The sequence below is a fragment of the Cryptomeria japonica genome, chromosome 6, assembly GCF_030272615.1.
Source record: "Cryptomeria japonica chromosome 6, Sugi_1.0, whole genome shotgun sequence".
Classification (NCBI taxonomy): Eukaryota; Viridiplantae; Streptophyta; class Pinopsida; order Cupressales; family Cupressaceae; genus Cryptomeria; species Cryptomeria japonica.
Window position 1 is genome coordinate 526376914 of NC_081410.1, and position 25058 is coordinate 526401971.

General features: G+C 37.9%; 1 protein-coding gene across 1 annotated transcript in view; it reads left to right on the top strand.

Moving 5' to 3' along the window:
- Positions 1–25058, top strand: part of LOC131067974 (heat shock 70 kDa protein 14) — a 55331-nt gene that overhangs the window by 2912 nt on the left and 27361 nt on the right. Inside the window, exons 3-4 of the mRNA XM_058003156.2 lie at positions 3445–3678; positions 24869–24964. Coding sequence (XP_057859139.1) covers positions 3445–3678; positions 24869–24964 — 330 coding nt within the window. The remainder of the gene's footprint in view (positions 1–3444; positions 3679–24868; positions 24965–25058) is intronic.

The window sequence follows — 25058 nt, forward strand, 5'->3', positions numbered from 1 at the left end:
TACTTCTCCGCATAGGTGTTTAAGAGCACATTGTGCTGCATATATGCCATTATTAATGAGCTTGACATGGTAGTATAAGGGAAATTTAAGTCCTTGTTTGTGACAAAAGTTGTGAGTGTTAAAGAAGTGATCATACATTGCAAGAGGCAAAGAATTGAGTTACATGTAAGAGAGAAAGGGATATGCTCAATGGTAGAAGAAAAATCACCCAAAAAGATTTAGTTTTTAGTTCAAGTATTTAAAAATGATTGAGTTGCCTATTTGTAGGAGGGGATTCCCAACCATCCCTGGGACCGTTGAGGGACACCAAGGTTTCCCCTGGTTGTTGTGTGGATGACTGGGAGTCCCCACATTGTCTCCTGAAAGGGGAAATGTTCCTGGGACATTCCCATCTATGGGCGGCAGTTGGAGAATGATGGGTAGGCATTTCATTCCCATCCAAAAGTCTTGGGGACATCCCTCTCTTGGAAATGCCAGGACTTTTGGGGGATCAGTCCCCATGGAACACTGGAACATTGACCAAGGTTGAGTTGGAGCCCAAAGATGTCTGCCAGGTCTGAGTATGATATGTATTTGTATTATGCAGCTTTTTTGGGCATGGAATAAAACAAACTTAATGTTTGTACGTGGTGAATGCATAAACTTTTTATACAACATATATGTCACAAAGAGGTATATATCAAAATCAAACAAACCAACCACAATGGCACTAGTCTTTGTTGGTGTTGGAAATAAGCCACACCCGGGCCGACGATGGACTGGTCCAAGAGGGGCCAGTAGCTTAGTGGTAGAGCACTCCAGCAACGTATGGAAGGTCCTAGGTTCGAGTCCTAGCTGGTCCATGTCTCAATATGGTATCAGAGCCAAGTCTAAGCTAGGAGCCCCAAGCACACGAGAGGTGTGGCTTAAGGGGTGGTGTTCGTGTTGGAAATAAGCCACACCCGGACTGATGATGGACTAGTCCAAGAGGGGCCAGAAGCTCAATGGTAGACCACTCCAGCAGTGTATGGAAGGTCCTAAGTTCGAGTCCTAGCTGGACCATGTCTCAATATGGTATGAGAGCCAAGTCCAGGCTAGGAGCCCCAAGCACATGAGAGGTGTGGCTTAAGGGGGGGTGTTGGTGTTGGAAATAAGCCACACCCGGGCGGACGATGGACTGGTCCAAGAGGGGCCAGTAGCTTAGTGGTAGAGCACTCCAGCAACGTATGGAAGGTCCTAGGTTCGAGTCCTAGCTGGTCCATGTCTCAACAGTCTTCTAAACATAAACTAGGGTGGATTTTAATGAAGGAACTTTTTCGTGAGTGTACAATAGTTGGCAAATTCCATGTCAAACTAAAACAGAATGAAATATTAATTACATGTATTGATACTAGCATCTGAAGAATAATATAAAAATATAATGCCACATGAATAACACTGGAGTTGGCCTATTCTTTTTTCTGAAAGTGCATGCCCAAAGTTCACCAATGCATTTGTTGGTTATCTACGTGCATGCATGCTGAGTTCCATTCATGTTAATGATTGCCACTGCAAATACTGAGTTCCATTCTATACCAGTGCAGAAAAGCAAAGTCAACTGGAAGCAACAGGGAGGGGACTGCAGCCCCTTCTAGCCTTCTATTGACCCCCACATCTTTATTTCTCGAGCCAGTGCCCCCCGACAATGGTGCCTTATTGTCTTGTATCTCCGGGCGAAGCTCTTGAATATTTGGTCCAATTGCGTCTTCACTTGCCCGAGGAACTGCATGCTGCTGTGTGTCCAGATTACTATAAGCACACCCTTGTTCATTTATTGATGTGTCCATATTTTAATGGTGTTCCTGTCCCTGTACTTGTCTAGTAAAATAGTATTATGAAACTGTCATTAATTGAAACAACTGTCCTCATTTTGATAAAATAAAATAGATATCTAATACATTTTGAACAAGTATATAACATCATTAGTTATCTGTGTTACCTTGAACTTGACCTTGCCTGACCAGTAAGTTGGTAACATTAGCGGTAAGATTCAAAATCTGGTTAATGCTTAGCTCTAACTGTATAGACAACCACACAATTATTATAGAATAGACAAGTTTTGAAAGATGCCTCTTTTCGTTCAGAATTTTCTTCATGTATTTGGTTTTTTCTCCGAATATTTGTCAGTCTTGAATATGCATATGAAGTTTTCTCGATATATTTGTTTGCCTTGAATTAGAGCTTTGTCACTTTTTTGGAAGTCTCATTTGTTGTATTTGTTCCCGTTTTTGACTTTCATGCTGTATAGAAGTGTTCTTTCATTGTTTTCCAGTTTTGGCAAGAAGCAGGGTGGAGTCTGATTTCGTAATTTGGAGTAATATCAGTAATATTGCTGAAATTTAAGAGCTTTTTTTCTGCTTAATTTATTTATTCAAATCAAACTTAATTTAATTTACATGAAATGTCTTCCTTTCCAAAATTAGCCTAAATCATAAAAGATTAAGCTGTGTTGAAAAGGAAGTTTCCTCTCTGAAAGAAATTGAAACCTGCCAAAGATATATTATATTTATTCATGTTTTATAAACAAAATAAATTGTGGTTACTAATACCTATGATGAAGTCTGGCCTCAAGGAGTTGGGTTGAAATAGAGTCATCTGTAGCTTGTAAAATGTCAGAATTTTATCTTGCAGTGAATTGTTTAGGTACTGAAAATTCGATTGCCACTGAGTACCCAAGGTTATTATTAGTGGAAAACAGGTGGGAAATCCTGGCAACCTTGCTATTTGCTTATATAATAGGTACTACTTATAGTCTATAATATAAGTATTATTATCACGGGGTCCACATATATTTTACAGTAAACTTCTCAGCAGTGTTTTTGAGCAACCTAAAATTGGGTGGCAATATGGAGCTCACGGCTGGCAATTAGGGTTTGTATTTTTAAAATCTGCTGGTATACACACATATATTTGTATGTATATGTATATGTATGCATACATATGTGTACGTGTACATACTACATATACATATGTATGCACACACACACACACATATATATATACATTCTTGCATTCCTTTATTCTGATTGCTAAAGTTTTTGAACTCTTAATTTAGTATTTTTTTGGGTTCTCTATAATTATTAATTATGCAACAATTAGCAAATAAAATTAAATGAACATCTAGAATTTTTGTGTTAAGAATTGCTAGTATTCTTAATCCCTTCACTTTCACTAATGCTACAATTAGCAAATAAAATTAAATGAACATCTAGAATTTTTGTGTTAAGAATTGCTAGTATTCTTAATCCCTTCACTTTCACTAATGCTAAAGTTTGTCTATAATGGTACAAAGTTGTTGGTTGGTTGCTTTTAATATCATGTACTTTTCCACCCTCTGTACTTGCTTGTTTTTGTCTGTCATATTTCTGATGTGTGTAAATGTCAGGTTTTAGCTTGTGTGCTTATCCTCATAACCTTTTCATGCAGGTTCAAGACTCTTTTCCTTTCTCTGTTGATCTATGTTGGAAAAGTTCCGCCTCAGAGGCAGATGAAGGGAGTGTGCCAACACCATCGGATGGTGTCTTATTTCCAAAGGGTAATCCAATACCTAGTACAAAAATGCTAAGTCTTTACAAGAGTGGTACCTTCACGCTAGATGCTGTTTATTCTGATACAAGGGATTTACCTCCAGGAACACCTCGGAAGATTACCACCTTCACCGTAAATCTTCTCTCTCAAATTTTTTTCCCATTTTTGCCATTGCTATATAGAAATTCTCTTTTGAAATTGGAATGGTTGTTAATTAATCTCTATACCTGGTTAGCAAGGAATTGTTTTTGAAATCAACAGATAATTATATGTTTAAAATTGTCACGACGTCTGAGAGCTTTACAATTTTCATTTAGATTCATCACAGACATTAATTGGATTCTGCCATCATATTTTCCCGTCTTCTAGTGTCTGATCTTTGTCCCACAATTTGCGTGCTTATGTATGCTCGTTTTACTGGTGCTTTGTTTCTATGTGCATTGAGGAGCAATATAAACATTTTGTTTTTGTATTTTTACCATGTGAGAATCGAGATATATGTCATTTTTGGACAATAGTGGTCCTTATGTTACATCTTAGTTTTCTATTTGAAGATATGTACTGTAGAAGTTTAGAAACTGATCCGTGCAGCTTTTGATAATAGTTATTTCTGTTAAACTCTTAAGTTGATAGCACACTCTTTGATGTTCACCTAGCATTAAACGTAGACCATGGGCAAAGAATAACACAGAACGTAGATATTGTATTGGATTGCAGTAGGTTTGGCTAAAAATTCCTTAGTAAGAATTGTGAATAATGGTAGTTAATATAACTTGAGTATTCTTATTGACATAATGCAAGGGAATATGACAAATTGTCTCTCACTTAAATACAATCAATGTTCTTTTTTTTTTCTCTTAAATCCTCTTTATCAGAATAATCAAATAGCATAATGGAGGACAATAGGATGTGTCATTGATACACATATGATAGATCTTGGAAAAATATACATTCAGACCAGATGTTGTTAGCTGAAGTTTTACTGAGCTTAGTTCCTTATATTACAAAATTGATTTTAAAACTAATTGTCTATCTTTAAAAGATTATTCTGTGAATTTTATTATTGTTGATCTTTTTATACATCTACCAAAGTCTTTGGAATGATTTTGCATAACTTAATATACCAATGGACCTTGGTTAGTGTTGATGTGTTTTTTATGCACTATGCAACACAGAATAAAATACTAAGTATTCTATCCTCTCTTGAACAAAATCCTCCCAAGTGCTAAATTGTGTGATCAAATGGGATGATTCCAAGGTTTCAAATGTCAGGTCTTGACGTGCTCTTGGATAGCTCAGTGTGTTTGATGTGATTTGTTGGAATCACAAGGGGATTTATGTTGAATTTGAATGTTTGAATATTGCTCGAACGTGAGATTTTACTTAACTTTGAAAAAAGGGAAAAAGGATGAGCGTTGAGAAAGCTAATCTAATCCTAAGAATGCAAAAGTGATTGACACATCACCCCATTGCAAATGGGGACCCTTGCTTTTTTGCTTTCTAGGTTGGTTTTCTTAGTTTAGCCTTTTAGGTCTTGGTTATTGATCTTTGCATTGGAGAATTTCTGGAGAGCTCTTTTGGGATAAGATGGTCTCTTTGGGCTAAAGTGAGTAAAATGAGTAGCACAGGACGAGTGAATTTGGATTTCCTTTTTTGAAAACCTCCCCTTGGTTGGGCCTGGGACTCGTTTCTAGGGTTGAGTCTTGATTGGGTTTGAGGAAGATCAACTTGAATTCACTTTTGAAAGCGAATTGAGACACACTTAGACTTGGAAATTTGGAGAGAAAGTCAAGAATTTGAGCTAGAACCTCAAATTCGCTCCTGACCCTTCCAAAGGGACAAAAGCGAATTTCCTTAGACTCTTCTTTTGCCCCCCAGTTTGGATCATGAACCTTCTTCCCATGGTTTGAGTGAGAATGCTAAGGCCTTGTGAATGAGTTGAAACAAGTTTGAATATTAAAACATGAAGAATTTGAGCTCAAGAAGCAAAATTCGCTCCTGACCCTTCCAAAGGGACATGAGCGAACTTCTAAAGGACCTTGTACCTCCCTAAGGTACATGAGCGAAATTGTCAAGACTTGTTTTTGATCAAGCATTTTCACCCAAAGCATTGAAAGGATTTCTTTTTAAACAAAGTAGAAGAGCAAGGACATGAAGCTTGAATCTGAAGACTTAAGGTATATTCGAAAATTTGAGCCCTAGAGCTAAATTTGCTCTTGACCCTTCTAAAGGGTCCAGAGCAAATTTCCTTAGATCTCCTCCCTTGGTCTTAGCTTAGACCATTACCCTTGCTTCTCAGCCCTAATCGAAGGAGTGACCTATCTATGCCTTGTGAGCGAATTCAAACAAGATTGGATGATGAAAATGTTAGGAATTTGACCAAGATGGCCAAATTCGCTCCTGACCCTTCCAAAGGGATAGGAGCGAATTTCCTTAAATCTTCCTTTTTGCTCCTTGTTTGGGCCAAAATCTTTGTTCCTATGGCGTGATTGAGAGAGGATTGATGTATACATGCCTTTGAAGAGAATTGCAACAAAGTGAAGTGATGAAAATGTTAGGAATTTGAACATAAATGCCAAATTCGCTCCTGACCCTCTCAAAGGGTCCAGAGTGAATTTCATTAGAAGCTCAAGTACCTCTCTAAGGTACACAAGCGAATTTGTAAAACTTGATGTTTGACCTTAGCTTTTTGAGCAAGAAAACCCCTTAGAGTGATTTCCTAGCATGAGCTAAAGCCAGGGCATTGTGGATAGAGGTGAAAGAATGAGTATTTGAGTGACATCCAAGCCTAATGCCTCAATTTCACTCTTGACCCTTCCAAGGGTACAAGAGCGAAATCCTTAAGGGGACCTCCTATCTCACCTAAGACATTGAATCGATCTCATTTTGAGCCAAAGAGAGGACAAATTGACTTGGTTATGGTGGGAAAAGGATTCAAAAGTCAAGTCTAAGATGAAGCTAAGTGAAAAGGAGTGTGAATTGAGCTTAAAGGAGTAAAATCGCTCCCGACCCTCTCAAAGGGTCCAAAGCGAATTTTCATTATAGGTCCTGTCCTTCCAAAGGGTCCAGATCGAATTTTCATTCTAGGTCCTGTCCTTCCAAAGGGTCCAGATCGAATTTTCATTATAGGTCCTGTCCTTCCAAAGGGTCCAGATCGAATTTTCATTATAGGTCCTGTCCTTCCAAAGGGTCCAGAGCAAATTTTCATTATAGGTCCTGTCCTTTCAAAGGATCTAGAGTGAATTTTCATTATAGGTCTTGTCCTTCCAAAGGGTCCAGAGCGAATTGATCCTAGTGCCTTCTTGTTGATGGTTTGAACTTTGAAGTGAGAAATACCATGTTTTGTAGATCTACAAGACCAAGTTGGAAGGAGATTAGGCAAGGACAAGGACGACCTCTTCAAACCTCATCATCATTAAGGACACCTTAAATGCATGGAAGGAGACCCAAGGTGCTGCTAGGGTAAAAGGACTTCGAATGATCAACAATTACAAGCAATAGAGCAAGATATTCTCAAGGACCTCATTCTATCACATGGAGAAATAACAAGATGTCAAAGGTGGAGGACTGACTTGACCATGACTTCCTATCACCACTACGTGAAATCAAGAGGCCTCATCATACACGAGAATCAAGGAAAGGTACACTATTCATCAAGTACATCAAAAAAGACGAATGAGGATCAACCAAGGTCAGTGCAAGGGTATGTTGAAGAAGCAGATAGTTTCATAAGAGTTAATCAAAGTTAGCTTCTCATCATCATTGCATTGAGTATCAAGAAATATTGCTCAACGTTCCTTGACCAGGCACAAACGCAAGACAACGTGGCATCCCAGTCATTGTTCCTCCAGTCAGAAAGGTCCACATCAGCATGTCCAGATTCGATGAATCACGCTTATGCACGAGGGCACAAACTTCGATGAACCTACCCTTGTTTCCTATTGGTTCTCATGCATTGAATGTAATTTTCTCATTGGCTAAAGGAGTTTGTTGTAACAAACCCTAATTAGGGTTTTCATCTTGTAATCCTAGCCATTCAAAGCCATTGAAATGTAAAGAGCTCTCTATATAAAGCTCCGGTTCTTCATTTGTAACGGTTATAGTTAGTTAATAGTGGTTAGAATAGTTAATAGTTTGTGAATAGGATAGAAGAATATAAGCTTAGATAGTAATTAGAATAGAGTAGGAAGAGAAGGCAAGAAATTGTTGCCTTGGTTGTAAAAGACTCCATTTTCATTGAAGATATGGTGAAATATGTCGTTTCTTTGCAATGTGCATAGATAGTAATTATAATAGAGTAGGAAGAGAAGGCAAGAAATTGTTGCCTTGGTTGTAAAAGACTCCATTTTCATTGAAGATATGGTGAAATATGTCGTTTCTTTGCAATGTGGATGGTTTCTTGTTGAATCTTCATATTAGATGGTAAATGATTAGATTGAATGAAAAAGTTGTTGAATGCACTCGTGTGGAATTTGCCTAGTCCATACCACTAGCCTCTTACTGATTGTAAGTGCGCCTTGCGTGATCAACTGACATTAAATGAGCTTAATCTCGAATTGTTATACGTACATTGTTCATGCATTAACTTGAATGGTGATCAGTGTCTGATGGTGTAATGATTTGAACATATTCGAAGCGTTCCTTAGAAGATTGCACTGAGCTGGTGTCAAATTGTTCAGTTTGATGGTGAGACCTAGCCCAGTAGGACTCCACCAAGTCATTCATCTATATTCTTACATTCTAGGTCCTAGAATAGATTATCTAAACCTTATGCTTTTGATATTTCTTTATTTCCCAGTAAGTAGTTAGGACTTAAGTTCCAGCTAATCAAGCATTCGTGCATTCGAATGTAAGTCCCCTTGTGATTCCAGCATAATCACATCATACCACAAGAGCTTATCCACATGTAGAGACCCTACATACTAGAACCTATTGATCCTTAGGCAAATCTTCAACATTCGAATGACTTTGTTCAAGAGAGGATAAGATACCTATTACAAATGTAATTGGTAAAATTTGATGTATTTACTAATGATCAAAGCGATCATTAAATAGAGATACAAGACACGATGTTTCTAAAAGAAACAATTGTCAGAATTAGAAAGAAACTAATTATACAAGATTTATAATATATTGACCATTAAACAAAAAAGAAACAAATATATTGAAGATATTATTCTAATACCCTCCCTTAATGGTCAATCTATCTATTACACCAAGCAGCCCCCTAAACTTAACAAACCTATTAGGAAGTAGGGACTTGGTGAGGATATCTGCAGTCTGGTCCTCTGTAGGAACATACTGCAAGTCCATGGATCCATCTTCAACCAACTTGCGGATGAAGTGACAATGAAGCTCAACATGCTTGGTTCTCTCATGGAAGACTAGATTCTTTGCGAGTTTCAACACCCCTTGATTGTCACAGTAGAGGGGTCTAGGACCGGCCTGAGACAGTTGGATGTCTGAAAGCATCCGTCGAAGCCAAACTGCCTCACAAGCTGCTTTGACGGTTCCTCGATATTCAGCTTCAGTCGAGGAAAGAGCTACGACCTGCTGCTTCTTACTGGTCCAAGTGATAGCATCTGTGCCCAAATTGAAGACATATCCGGATGTAGACTTACTGTCATCAACAGAGCCTGCCCAATCCGAATTTGTGAAACCAATGAGTCTGGGATCTTTGGTCTGACAATAAAGGATACCAAAGTCGGAAGTGCCCTTGACATAGCGCAAGATTCGCCTCATTGTAGCCCAGTGTTCTGATGTAGGGGCTGCCATGAAGCAGGATATGTAGCTCACTGCATAGCTCATATTAGGTCTAGTGGAGGTGAGTTAGATTAAACTGCCCACTAGTTGCCTGAAGGCGGATTCATTATCAACTAGAGAATCGGATTTGGCCGACAACTTCAGGCCTCTCTCCATGGGTGTAGATGCAGGTTTACAATCCTGCATTTTGAACTTGTCTAGCAGAGCCTTGGCATATTTGGATTGAGAAATGAAGATGCCATGAGACTGCTGCCAAACCTCAACACCTAGGCAGTAGTGCAAAAGCCCAAGGTCAGTCATGTCAAAAGACTGGCATATATTCTATTTGATTCCAAAAGATGCTGAGCTGCCAGTGATGATCAGATCATCAACATAAATACCCAGAATGATGACATCACTGCCAGTAGTCTGGACATATAGATTTGAGTAAGGACTCCTCTGGAAACCTTGATCTGTGAGGTACTTATCAATTTTTATGTACCATTCCCGAGGAGCCTGTTTCAGGCCATAGAGTGCTTTCACTAGTTTGAGAACCTGGTGTTCTTTGCCGACAACCTTGAATCCATGAGGTTGAATTTCTGATTGCCCTCGAGTAGAATATTCGTCAAAGATGCCATTGCTGAAAACTGAGGTCAAAGCTGGTTGACCGGATAATGGCACAAATATCGAGGCAAAAAAACGCGTGAAATCGCATAAACGTGACGTGTGCAAGAAAACAAGTGCAGAAGATTGGCAATGCTTTGGAGGTAGATTTCAAAAAATATTTCAGCACGGATCCCAATGTAAGGATTTTTGGAGGACCCGGAAAAATATGACAAGTACCCAGAAAAGATGACGAGAAACCTAGAAAAACCGAGGTCTCTGATTTTTTGAGAATTGTTTTCTAAAAATCTTTGGACGTAGAAGCACAAGAAAAACGCATGAAGAACAAAAATTAGTGGTCGCGATTTTGACGAAAGGACAGAGACCGGATGGCATCACAGAGATCGGAAAGACCCCGACGTGAAGTGCAAAAGACGGAAATCGTGAGCTATCAAAAAAACCCAGACGTCCCGTGCAAATGGCGCCAAAAAGAAGACACATAGGGCCGAAAAACAGACACGCGGGCTTGAAAAAAACCATGGGCAGACAAGTCGTATAGAAGAGGTCCGCACAGATGGCCGTCGCGCGCACACAGAGCTCAAAATCGTGAACAAAAATGTCGAGGAAGGGCACAAAAAATGCAGGAAGAATGATCCATGTGGCAAAAACAGAATCGCAAAACAAAAATCGCGATTGTTGCAGTCAAAATCCACTAAAACAGACCACCAAAACCCTGCAAAAAATCCGACGCGGGTTGAGGAATAAATCCTCAAAAACAGACCCACGATGCAGGCAGAAAAAAACAAAAGCCCTTATAGGATAGGATAGACTAAAATTTTTTTTCGAAAAAATTCCACTAAATGAAGAAAAAATTTTGAATCTTTTTTTTTATGGCTCTGATACCATATTACAAATGTAATTGATAAAATTTGATGTATTTACTAATGATCAAAGCGATCATTAAATAGAGATACAAGACACAATGTTCTAAAAGAAACAATTGTCAGAATTAGAAAGAAACTAATTATACAAGATTTACAATATAGTGACCATTAAACATAAAAGAAACAAATATACTGAAGATATTATTCTAATAATACCTTGGTATTTTATTCTGTGTTCGCATGTGGATAAAAAACACATTAACACCATGCAAAGCAACTACTCCACAAAGTTTAGTGCGATTTGCTAAGGAGAGCAAAATGATGTTCAAACAACCACCATGGTATAGACACCATCAATGTAATGCATATCAATGTGTAAGTAGCAATCAAAGTTAAGCTCGAATAAGATGGTTCCAGTTGACTACGCAAGACACTTTACAATCAACAAAGTGTTAGTAATATGGATGTATGAATTTCACCTTTGATCATGCAGACAGTTTTCCATTCATCTAAACAACATGAAAATTAAATGAGAAGTAGAGACCATGCAATTTGCTGAATCAACATATGAAGTTCACCATATCTTCAATGAAATTTACATGCTTCTTGCAATAATGTCTTGACAACAATCTCCCTTTTCTCCTACTCTACTCTAACGGTTTGTTTGCCATCTACTTGCCATTGACTATTCTTGAACTACTAACCTTTACAAGTGAAAGAGTGGAACCTTATATAGTGCTCACATTACAATGAAGGGCAAGGATTGAATCCTCATCAATGGCCAAGATTGAAATATACAAACCCTAATTAGGGTTTGTTAAACCAATTACAAAGCATTTAATGCTTGACCAATGATAAAATTATATTGAGTGGGACATATGTCCTTAATTGAAATATTCACCAATAGATGATGAGGGTAATTACATCGGACTTTTTGTCTCCATGTGGTAGTTATCTGCCTTGTTGGATTAGTCAGGTGCATTGAACCTGGACGCCTTATCTTGAAGTAATGTGATTGGATAAGTGATGACTGGGCCCCACCTCAATTGGTTGTTTCTTGTAACTCATCACTAACGTAGGTGATTGAGGCATATCTATTGATACTTAGCATTTCCAAGCTCAATCATGAATGAGACGAAGGTAGGAGATATTCCCAAATTGCATCATCCTTGGGGATCGATCTATCTGACTTTGATTAACTCTTTTGGAACTATCTCTTGGATATATTGACAAAAATTCTTAGATTTTCCGAGGAAATTCAAGATTGTGAAAATTTTCTTTTTTAGCACGTGCACTCTCATACTGAATCTTGTGCTTCCTTGATCTCTTCTCCTTGCCTTGTAGTGCTTTTCTTTTGATGCCTCGATGGTGTGACAAGCTCCTCTTGCATCCATCAATGTATATGCTTGATTGATGAATGTGCAACCTGAACCTTGATTTGCCTCCTTCAGCTTGACTTGAAGCTCTAACCTTAATAAGATTTGGTGTGATAGAAGCCTTCTTTGTTCGAAACCTTGAGCTTTGATTGTCGTAATCCCTCTTTGTTGAAAAGTTCTCTCTCCGTCACCCTTCATGCATTATCCTATGCATCAGACCTGGACAAACAAAGAAAACACTTGATCAAGATTGTGAATTGATTATGAACACATACATTAAATCTTATTTCCAGAAGAATGAATGTTAGCAAGTTCTGATTGTTCAAATTATGTCAAAAGAGCATGAAATTCAAGATCTGGAAATGTCATTGGTCCATTGGCTCAAAATGGGGAATATATTTCCTTCTCCCTCTTGTCTAACACTTGAGCGTGAGCCCGATTTTCGCCTCTGCCTGATTCTGATCTGCCTTACAAAGTCTGCTTTCTAGTGGAGAATCACCTTAGTCCTGCTACAATCCCCCCTTTAAATCTGGAAAATAAATGAGCTTATGTCTTGATTTGAACTGCATCCTCCAGGTCTGCTAAAATTCGCTGTAGTCTGCTCTAATTCGTATTTGTTTCTACTACTAACGATTTGTGCTTGCTGCTGTTTGAATTCTGCTTCTGAATTTTGCATCGGATTTTGCTTGTTTGGGGCAGATGTAATTCTCTGTTCAATTAGAAGGCAATCACTATTAATTGGAATCTCCCTTATGTTGATAGAAATTGCTGCTATATGGAGGATTAAAATTCACTTAAGTTGATGAGAGTTCACCTTCAATAAAGGAGACCACTGCTGGTAGAAAACAAAATTGTATGAGATGGTTGATCAAATGAAATGATCAACCATCTTATATAAGTGCTAATCTCAAAGGGAGGTGTCCTTTGGTCTTCATCTTCCTCATGAGGCCGTCTTGTTTTTTTTTTTTTAAATTTATTTTTGAATCTAAACTTTAACTTGGCACGCCCTTCTCTTAATGATTGGCAATCTAACATGCCTCTCTTCCACCGTGGATTGTGACATGCACAAAAAGTTCGGGCTTTTTGCCATGCATTGACATTATCATAAGGAGGTTTGGGCTTTTAAGGACGCATCGATGAAAAGTGGTTGGGGTTTCAAGGGAGCATCGACTAAAAAGGCTTGGACTTCCAAGGGGGCGTTGACCATGGAAGAAGAAGATCAGACCCATGAGGTGGCATCGACCAAAAGTGGTCGGGGTTCTAGGGAGACATTGACACAAAATGATCACCACAGAAAGGGGCGAGAGTGGAAGGGATTCAATCACCAGCTAGCTCTTCTAGTGTGCGGGAAGTGAAAATGTTTGTGCAAGAAAATCCAGCAAATCCAACAGAAGGTGATCTTCCTGACAACGCTCCAGCACAGGATGTTCTCAGTATCAACGCTTCACACAGACCAAATCAGCCAAGGATGCAAATGCAAGAACTTTCCGCTCATCCAGAAGAGCCACACCCAAATAGTTTCGTAGAGGCGATCCTTGGAGAAATGGAAGAAGTTTCACAGGGGCATGAGAAGATGGAGATTCAAAATCAATCAATTTCCGCTATTGATTGGCTGAAAGATAGATTAAGGAAGGAACCAGAAAAAGAAATTGATTTAGCACGAGAATCGGAAGAACTCTTGAAGAGAATGGATCGGCCAGCAGAGAAGAAAGCTGCCCGGAAGTTCTCCAAGGTCATAAGAGATGAGTCTGGATGTCGAACTTTGCACATAGCTGAGCCTGCAACGGATAAAGACAGGAATGAGATCATGCTAGAGGACTACGTAATCAGAGAAGTTGATCTAGGGCGTGCTTCCATAGGGTAGGTGATGGAAGACTTTGAAGGATCTTCCTTGGCTATGAGAAAGAAGATGCAGAAGATGAAAGAAAAGTGTAAAAGGCTAAAAAGTGAAAACAAGGCCTTGTGTGAGTATATTAAAAGTTTCATCATTTGTCCCTCCTCCCTCTCTTCCTAAAGAGGTCATTGATGATGCTGAAACAATCAGGGAAATAGCCCAGTATTCTAGGGAATGGGTAGAAGACGTCTTTGCTGCAGCTAGAAAATTCATTGAAGACTTGGCTCGTCTTCACTCCAGATTTGTTGACCTTCTAAACAGACTAGAAGTGGCAGATGGTCTATGTGAGGATGTCCACATTTATCTAGATCTAGCCGTTCTGCGACTCAGAGCCCTAATGAAAGTTCCAAAGCAAGCACTAATTGATGGGAAAGTGATTCAGGAGAATGAGATTTATGATTTTCCACGATGGTTCTGCGTCGTTTGCTCTGGAAGGGATATCTTTGAAAGGTTCAACATGGAGTCTTTAACTTTAAAAGACTCAATTAGAAGGGTACATGAGGAAATTATCAGCGTGATTGAGACATTATTCGCGAAGAAATTAAATGAGGGCGGAGTGACAATGAACTTCCTGAGAGCCTAGTTGCATGAATTCTTCTTCGTAGGGTCATTTTCCAAGGAGCATTTTGAGAATGTTTCTTCATTTTCCAGGACAATGAAGAAAACACAAGAAATTATGGTAGAGTGGGAGAACCTCTTCTCCAAGTGCGAAGAGGAGATTACCTTGATGGAGTTCAAGATTGAAAGTGTGCCAAGTGTCTCCGTAGGAGAATTGGAGGCAATCATCGCCGAATTCATCACTTATGCCATTAAAGAGCAAGACAACGGTCGTCCATTTTTAGACGAGAATCTTTTGACAGAGTAGTGGTGGCACACTTATTGCTGGAATATTTTGACTAAGCGACAGCCCGATCAATGCATGTTGAATTTATGAAGAATCTTTTGCATGCAACCGCCACATTTATGATTTTATGGCAGATTCATTTTGCATGTTGCCGTTGGATGGGAGAATGATGGGCATTTATGTCTACATGAACGTTTTTTGCATGGGGAATATTCATTGTATGTTGGGCAAACTTGATGTAAGTGGTGCATTTAATGCACAAATGGATGCTATTTTGGGCATGTTTGGATTAATTGTATATGGGTTTCATGGGTATTAATTGCTGGTTCCCACCTTGTTGCATCATGTGTGGGGAATCTTTTGGGGAAAACCCTAATTAGGGTTTGCATGTAGCCAAGGCAAGAAGCCTATATAAAGGGGTGACCCCCTTCATTTGTAAAGGGAGGAGAGATTGTTTTTTGAGATTGTTGCTATAAGTTTTGAAGCAGATAACTTAATACATTGTTCATTTTGTTGGTGTATTCTTGTGTTTTATGACTTGCATGGTCTCACTTTCTTCACTTAGATTAGATTGTTTATAGTGTAGACCCTCGCTCATACCTTTGGTTGGTAGCTGATTGTTATTAATTGGGCAAGGTTAGTCTGAGCTTCTTTCTACATGAAAACTTAACTTCGATCATCAGGTGGACATTGTTCGTTGATGGTGTTCATTGGTGGTCTGAAAATATTTCGCACAACCTTTGAAGATTGCACCGCCTTTGTGTAGTTGTCTCCTAGTGGTGAAGCAGAGTGTGGTTTGGTCTCGCTTGAGCAATCCTTGTCTCCTTGTTCTTAGCTCTAGATTTAGTGAAGCCTTGTAAACCCTCTCCTATTTACTTTCCACATATTTTAAATAAAAAAAATCCTATTAAATGAGCCCCTTCATTGTTAAATCATTCGCGAGTCAATTCGTTGAAGTTGTGAAATTGCCTAATCTTCTTTGAAAGTATGTAAGGCCCCTTGGATTACTAGTATATCATATCAGCTAACTGAGTCATGCCCGTTGCACATAGGAACCTTGGAGTCGATTGTCTGATCTTCTCGCAATCTTAGCATACAATCGCACTTTGATCAAGAGATAGTAAGGTGACCGTTGGTAACTTTATTCTGTGTTTGATGCTGTCATAAAAAACACGTCAACACTTCCCTTCCAGACCTTGATATCCTAGAACTTCGGAATTCCAGACCTCCTTTCCTTTCGGACCCCAAAATCTTGGAACCCTAGAAATTTAGATCTCCTTTCCTCCCTTTCCTCTCATTACTTTGGGGTTCTCGACTCCTCTCCCCTTGCAATGTTTTCCTGAGGGCCTAGCATTCGACTTGCGACACTTCCAGATGATGTGATCAACACTCAAGGCTCTTAATGTCCACCAACCCCAGCGACTTGTCTACTTTCATTCATGGAGCTAAAGGGGTGCATTTAATGTTTTTTTCAAGATTGCCATCAAGTGGAGTCCAAGGCCATGCTTATTTATGGTTACTTGATGGCCCTCATGTTAGGTTTGCATACTTTGACTTTGGAATGTCGGACAATCCAGCTTCTAGAAGTACTTATCTTCTTGGGATTGCCTTGTCAGGGTATGGCAAGGCAACCATGTTAGATCTGTGCACTTCCTTGCCTTCTCAAACTGACATTCCTCTGTGCACACTAGGTTCAAGGCTTCCCCTCCTTGACCATTGGTCTCTTCTCTGCGCCCAATTTGCTATATATAGGTTGTTAAGCCTCATTATAAATGATTCTCTCCCTATTGGCTTGAGCTACTCTCTGCTCTTTCACTTCTGTAAGATTTATATATTTTCTTGCATTTTTGCAATTGTAAGTTTGGCCATTGGTCTAAGAATGAATTGAAATCATTGTTCTTGCCTCTATTCAAATTATACATGTTGTGTATGTTTTCTTACCTTCATAATAAGTGTATGTTTTGTGGCTTTTTCTCACGTATATTCTGTGTTAACTTGTTTCTGAGTGTGACTTGTGGGAAACCTTTCTCCCCTTTTGACATTTAGCGAATCTTAATGTCCATGTGTGCATTTGGTGTCATTTATACAACTGAAGTTTGTGCATCCCTAGGGTATTTCAATTGATTCTTTGTGTCATTTTGGGTGGGGAGAAGGACATTTCTTATCTTGGTGCTGTTGGGAAATGTATTGTTAGTGTTCACATAATATGAGGAGTTAACCGACGTAGCAATTTGTGATTATTTGTTGAGGTTTGTTTGTTTGTTGAATTGTTAAAACAACTCTAATAATTTGTGAGTTGTTCCTATAATGTAGGAATTAAATACTCCTATAAGTATGTAATCCATTAAACAAATGAAATAGTGAAGAAGCACGTATTATTTTGTTTTTTGATTATTCTAGCTTCTATCTTTGCCATTTTCTTTTGTGGTATTAGAGCATATGCATATCCTGTGCCTATTACTTTGTGATCTTTTTCCATTGTGAGCACTCCAATATTTGGTTTCGTTGCCGGGATCCAAATCTTGCATGTGAATATTGAAGTCTACCTTAATTGAAGTATTTCATTCTCGGGCAGGCAACACATTCTTTGGATGTTCGTTTTATTGTAAAGGCCAGCGATAATTGGTAGGATCCGAGGCTCGATCTCTTGTCATCACTCTTTCGATTCTCCCATTCCAATAGCCATGCTCCTATCACGGGTAGATTAGATTTGCAGTCTACATCATTATCATACCATTGGCAGATCCGTTTGTTGATTGATTGGTTCATATCTTGACAAGCAATTGACAAGACAAAATTCAAATCTTGTCTTAGTATCTTGGGCTCTGTGATGGACGGATTAGCAAGTTTGCAGCATCTCCATTCTTTATGAATATAGGTGACTTTATTTTGAAATTCGAGGATCGAAGTTTACTGATCTTGTGCTTATTGTAGCGGAAGCATGATGGGCGGATTTCCTATGCAATTTAGTGTGGTTAATGAGGTGAAGTGCGACTCTTGGATGCTGTTGCAGTTCATTGTGGGTATTTATAGCTAACCTTGTATTTCTAGGCGGCAGTGATTTGTGTTATTTCTTTCAGGCTTGGCGGTTTTCATTCTGTGTTATTGGATTCCCTCCGCATTTCAGACATGATCGACTGTTTTCATTGCATTTTCATTTTCCAGTAGATAAAACACCGTCCAATAACAAGCGCCTTGGAAAAATGCTTTCAAAGCATCTTGAAACTTGGGAGGCTGATTGCTGCAGTTAATTTCTTGAGCTTTAATCGTCCTGCTTTGAGCCTGTCGCGTGATTTAGAGAAGTTTTTTTTAATCAAACATTCATGGCTATTATCAATGTAAGTCAAAGTAAGACAAAGTATGTCAAGGTTAAGATATGTTATTTAGAACAGGGTTTCTTTTTGTAGAACATTAATTGTAATCTCAAAATACAAAAGTTAAGAAAGTGTCTTAAAATAGTTATTATAAAGATATTTTGTATGTTAGTTTAGAGTTTGTATATTTTCAAAGCAAGTCAAAGTCAGTTGGTATTAGTATGAGTAGGGTTTATTTTCATGAGTTTTAATTGTCGTATGTTTGAATGTAAAAGTGTCAAAAATTAAGTGCTTCAGTTGTAATTGGATGCATTATCGCTTGTATGCGACATCCAAATTGAGGGGGGGCTTTATAAAATTGAGCTTCAAAGTCAAATTTGCTAAGTAGCAAATCAATTGGAGGATGGAGGCATTGGAGGTTGGAGGGCAAACAGCATCTTCTCATCAGTCATCAGCGACGAGGCTGCACACATGATATGATTACAAATGTACAATATGCAATGTGTTTTTTTTCAGCTATTCAATATGGTGTGTGAATGCTGAAAAATGATTGTATTGGAGAGCAGATAACTGCAGAGGTCCTTTGACTGTGATGATCCTCTGCCTTTTGTACTTCGTTGGAAGATGATCGTTCAATGAATATGTTCATTGGCAATGGTGATCATGTGCACCAAGATCCAAAGAATAGTATGCAGCTTGATATGATTCGCTTATCAGTATTCTTGGTTGTGTGAATAAGTGGAAATTTCACATCGTGCGAGGAATAATAACCAATGTTCTCTTCCCATTTTGTGCCAAAATGATTAAAGTCAAGGGCAACTTCCAGTGGCAATGGCAGTTGTCTATGTTGTTCGAGATTGAGTGGCAGCGATTGATAACAATGACTCCAATTAAGAACATTGTGTTCTTATGGAATGTAATGTGAAACCTTTTCTAGTATGTGTTTGTCAGGTTTGTGATATGTATGTTGATTTTTATATAACTTCACTGATGTACAAGCGTAGTGGCGAACAAAAGCACCAAAGTCAGTCAGTTCATGGATCTTGAAAGGGTTTGTGGGAGGATCCAGAAAACCACTCGAGGTGGACAGTTGATGGGTTCCTGTTCATATCCAGGTTTGTGGTAAACCTGTGTGAACACCATGAAAGATTGATGGGAGGTGCCTTGCATTTTGAATCAAGATCATGACCCACAAGAGTTGGGCTTATTGCAGATGAAGGGTGTGAGTTCTTACCATGTTCACACTAAGAGGGGGAATGTTGGAAAATGTATTGTTAGTGTTCACACAATGTCACATAGCTATTTTTGATTATTTGTTGAGGTTTGTTTGTTTGTTGAATTGTTAAAACAACTCTAATAATTAGTGGGTTGTTCCTATAATGTAGGAATTAAAAACTCCTATAAGTATGTATCCATTAAACAAATGAAATAGTGAAGAAGCACGCATTATTTTGTTTATTGATTATTCTAGCTTCTATCTTTGCCATATTTCTTTTAGGTGCATCACCTCCTTTCTTTTTAGCATTTCCTTCTTCCCTTTTCCTCTGCAAGCTGTTAGAATATGTCTAGAAGTGGATTTCGAAGTGTTGGGTTGGTTCAGCACTTGCACCTAGATTAAGAAGGAAGCTGGCCTTCTCTGGAGATTCAACCCCTTGTGCAAGGTTTTACATTTCGGGGTTATTTCCATGTTTCACAATTTTGTTAGGTTGATAGCTCAGCAAGGGTGCAAACTTTTGTGATAACACCTATGAATGCATAGGATGATTAACACTGTGATCGCTATACAACCTTAGTCAAAGATTCTTATTAAGGAGAGACTTTATCAATGTGTCAGTATATGATATATATGTTAATGAGCAGCGAAACAATGCTCGTTAAGGCAACAAATTATTATGCTAGAAGGCTGCGATTACATATTAGATAAAAAGTAATGAATTGGTTAATGATTAAAGAGCGGCAAAGTTATTTCATTAAGCAGCGATGTTATTCGCTATAAAGCTGCGATCTTTTAATAAGCAGCAACCCTATAGTGATTAGACAACTTCATTAAGTTAATGAAGGCAGCGATTGGTTTTAGTTGTACAGATGCATCATTAAGAAAGGCTGTGACCATTCTTAAGGGTCAACATCTCTCAAAGGTTGTCTCTCTCCATAGAGACATAAAGATATAAAATGTAGAAGACCACATTAGAAGGGAATACGAAGTGATTAAGCAGGAGATTTGCAGTCTCACTGTTAATAGACAGCAGTTGACATACTGGTCAATATTTTGGTATGGAGTATAATGCAGGTCATTCTAATTGACTGAATTGTTATTTGTCTTCCATTTGATAGGAAGTAGAATATTACATAAATAACTTATTGCTGCTCTTATATATATTTCTATATATTGTTATTCTTGCTATGATTTTGCCTATGCGTAATAGAGTAGATATAACGATCCTTTAAAGCTCTCATACAATCTGCCATCCCATTATGGAGGGGAGATAGTGCATATGAGGAATGCAAGTAGTTATGAAGCCATTCTGGTAGAGACACTCCAAGTGGGGCTGGGAGGCCAAATGATGGATGTCATTGCATGCTCTTGGGCTGGATGGAATGGCTCGAGGTCCCTTATATGATCTCCCAAGTGGTGCTCCATAATGACGATGGGTTGTTGGGTAGAACCTTACAGGAATTCTGCATGTACATTATGAATATTATAATAATGATTAGAATTCTATTTATAATATTGCTCGATTATATGTTTATTCATCTTCCTTTAATGATAACTAACCTTGTTGCAGGTTCTAAATAAAGATATTAAGTTGTCAATATACATTCCCAAACATAATCCATACCTCATTTGGGAATTCTAGGGCAAATTTGGTAAAGTCCCAAATAGGGGACATTACAATTTGTATCAGAGCTTTGATCCCTGCCATCCTGCAGGGTAAAGATGAATCAATGAATGCATTCTAGTAAATGAGAAATGCTCTAACAATATGTGCATTTGCGTGAATGCTTCGTGTCTGCTTATATTTATGTGTATGCTCTGTGTTTGGTTCATACTTGATGTGTTTCCTGCATGTAAGTTGCCTACTAATTGTCATTATATGTGAAAGGAAATATGTCAAACAAATTCAATAAATTCACGGCAGACAAAAGAAAGGAGGCATCTCTGCAGGGGTATATGGAGATATAAAAAGGCATTCGATACTTGTAAAAAAGGTGTGTTGGAAATATTATATTATCAGTATGAGGTTAGTAATAAGTGCCAGTGAGTGAATGTTTGTTAGAGTGGTAACTTTAAAAAAAAGGTTACTTGGTTGACTGAAATTAATGTTCAGCCACCCTCAACATTAAGCATATCCAAGGAATTTGACAAGTTCTAATAAAATAAAATATAATTACCCAAGAGTAGCGATTAACTATGAAAGTTTGTACCTCTTGCAAAGGACCTAATTATGAAGAATTGTGACTCCCTCGCATTGAAAGTTATAAAGGGGGAGAGCATTTTATTTGAAAAGATCATCTTGTATCAATTCATTCAAGCATCCAATCATTCATCAAATAGAACATTGAATAAATTACCAACCACAGCAATAAAAAACTCGAGCAATTCATTCTATGGGGGAAGTTTTCAGATAGTATAATAGGCCTCGTAGATCAATCGTACATTCAATCATCAACAATTCCTGTTCAAGCCATCAATTAAGCAATTCAGGCTAGCTTCAAGTCATCCAGGCAATTCATTGAAATATCAATTCCTTCAAGTCTCAGTTAAGGAATCTATCAATCCACGAGAAATTCGTCTTCATGCATCATTTTATCAACAAATAATTGATAAGTCATTCGATCAATCACCAAATAGTGAATATCAATCAATTATCAATTCATCATACATTCATCAATCCAATTATCAACCAAGAATTGAATTTTCACTCACCATTGAAAGAATATAATCAATTGTTTGCAGCATTCACATATATACACTTATCGATTTATCAACAACTCGGCATATGAATCCAGAACTTCGTGTCAACTCTTTCCTAGCACATGAAGATGAACATTTTGTTCACAGCTGTAGGACATGTAGATTCTGTTAGATTTTAGTAATCAGATTTGCAATCACTTAACATATAGGTGCAGAAGTAGATAATGTACAGTAACAGAAATAAAGCACATAAATAGAGACGCACACAACACAAAACTACCCTGGGAAAACCTCCCCCTTGGAGGAAAAACCCAGCAACAACAGATCTTCAGATCTGATTATAATAGGCAGAAATTATAGTTACAAGTCTGACCCAGCTAAGGCACAATAACAGCAGATGACAATAGATAGAAACCGACTTATCTGAGTCCTTCGGATGCAAGGAAATCACAAGACAATGAATTCGCTTTCCTTCGATGATGGTTCACTGTGCTTCTATGATGATATGCTGCGCTGCCCATCAATGATGTTCACTGTCTTCATACAATAGATGCACAGCAGATGGATTTCACCCAGGAGATGTAATTTGTACCATACAATGACAATTCGCTGTCCTCCTAACTGAGTTTGCAGACCTTCAAGGATAATTTGTATAGCTGGAGATTTCGTACCTAGAGCAGATCTGAATCGCACTTTTGGAGCAGACGTATTTTGTGAACTTGCTTGAATAGTTTCCTTCCAAAACGAATCTGTATTTATACAAGGTAGAGGGAATGCATATAGGGTCGGCCCAATATATTTTGGCGCCTAAACTCACTTTAATTCACACGCCACATAATGAGGATGGGTCCACACGTTAGCCCACACGTTTGGTAAATAGGTCCATGCGTTTTGAACATTATATGTTAGGAATATAAGGGAAGTAGGGCCCAGCCCTATAATGATCCGAACAACATTGGAATAGGGCTCAGCCCTATTTGTTTTACATATTAGATTGAGATAGGGCCCAACCCTATTTAATCCTAATGGATTCGAATGTTGCCTTTGGCAATTTGAATCCATTATAAATATTTTCCAAACTAGTTACAAAACAACAGATTCTTGGTTTCAGGTTACAAACTATTTTCAACTCATAAGGTTTGAATAATCTCTTGAGGATAAAGGTGGAATAGGTCATTGATGTTACCATTTAATTCTCCCTCTCTTGCATTTACTTGAAATGAAGATTATACAAAATCACATGAGGTTTGTGGTGCATTCTAACCACATTGAAGGATCAATATTCACAATTTCTTGAACATTCATGGGAGTCAAGTGACATAATTGAAGATAATATCATGAGTCATAGTTATCCCAAAACGCTTAATGCTAGATTATAATAACCTACCTTGAATTAAAGACAACAACATATCTTGGTTCATGTTTTGCAACTTAAGATGATATCAGAATAGCACAGCGGAAGATGAATCTCCATAAAGAACAAGCTACCCGGACAACAAGAGGTTTATTTTGGGAAAGGTAGACATTCTGAAGAAGCAATGGGAAAATACAACAAAGGAGATTACTAGAACAACTAATGATTCTATAACTACCTTGTGAATTCCAGGTTACTCACAAGAAAGATGAGAAGTCGCATACATCAAACAGCTTCCTATTTGAGTCATCTTGAAAACCCTCCACGGTCATTTTGCTTGAGGACAAGCAATCTCAGGAAGGGCGGGCTGTCATGCCCCTGCCACGATTCCATTTGGACAAGAACTGACTCTATGTCTCTATCCTATCAATGCATAGGATGATTGGCATTGTGATTGCTATTCAACCTTAGTCAAAGATCCTTATTAAGAAGAGACTTTATCAATGTGTCAGCATATGATATGTATGTTAAGGAGCAGTGAAACAATGTTCATTAAGGCAGCAAATTATTATGCTAGAATGAATTGAACATCATGGGGGTCTGTTAGAAATTATGTGTGATTTGCAATTCTTGAAATATTATTTGTAATATTTTGGGCTTGTGGGGGGTTGCGTTATTTGTATCAAATATAGTTCTATTGATATTTTTCAATTTGTCAACTTGCAATAATAATTTTTTATTTTGGTTCCTTAGTTTTTGAAGTTCATACTCCATCCTTGATAATTCCTTTTTATCAGTCATCAACCAATATGGATTTATTTGTGGGTTGTTCGTGACACGATAATTGAGCAAAATTGGTAGTAAATGGTGTATATTTTCAGTAAAAAGAGCCAATAAAGCTGTCCCAGGTTGTAGTAAAACCATCTCCTTTTTGATAGTTTTTTATTTTATTAACATCATTGGTCATAACATTCTTTACAATTTATATCTGCATTTAATTTTTCAAATCAACTACAATTAGGTATTCTCTGTTCAGTTTTAGCACATAGGACTTAAGGGGTCCATCAAGATTTGTAAATGTTTGGTAAATACAAGGACCTTTCATATCAATCTGGAATAAAATAAAATCTTCACTTCAATGATATAATTTCATTTAAAATAATCCTTTATCAGATTATCCTTTGACTTAAGTTTCTTTTCAATTAGTCTCCTCATAGTTCTTATAATAGCCTTAATAGATAAAACTATATACCATCTGTTCGCTTAACTTTTCGCTTTTGTTTTCTTTCTCTTACTAAGTGGTCTCCCTTCTCTTGCATTTTTTGGTATTTTTAAGAATTTTAATTTTGATGGACTGAAATATTGAGACTAATGCACAATATAATGTGTGTTCAGATTGGCCCCTTCCAAGCTACTAAATCTGAGAAACCAAAGATCAAAGTGAAAGTTCGCTTAAATTTGCATGGCATTATAACAATTGAATCAGCCTCTGTAAGTATTGGTTTGATTTCATCTTTGTTTATATATATGCATTATGTTAATTTTGTATGCTAAGTCCAAGGGTTGAGCCTCATTTGTTAAAGCA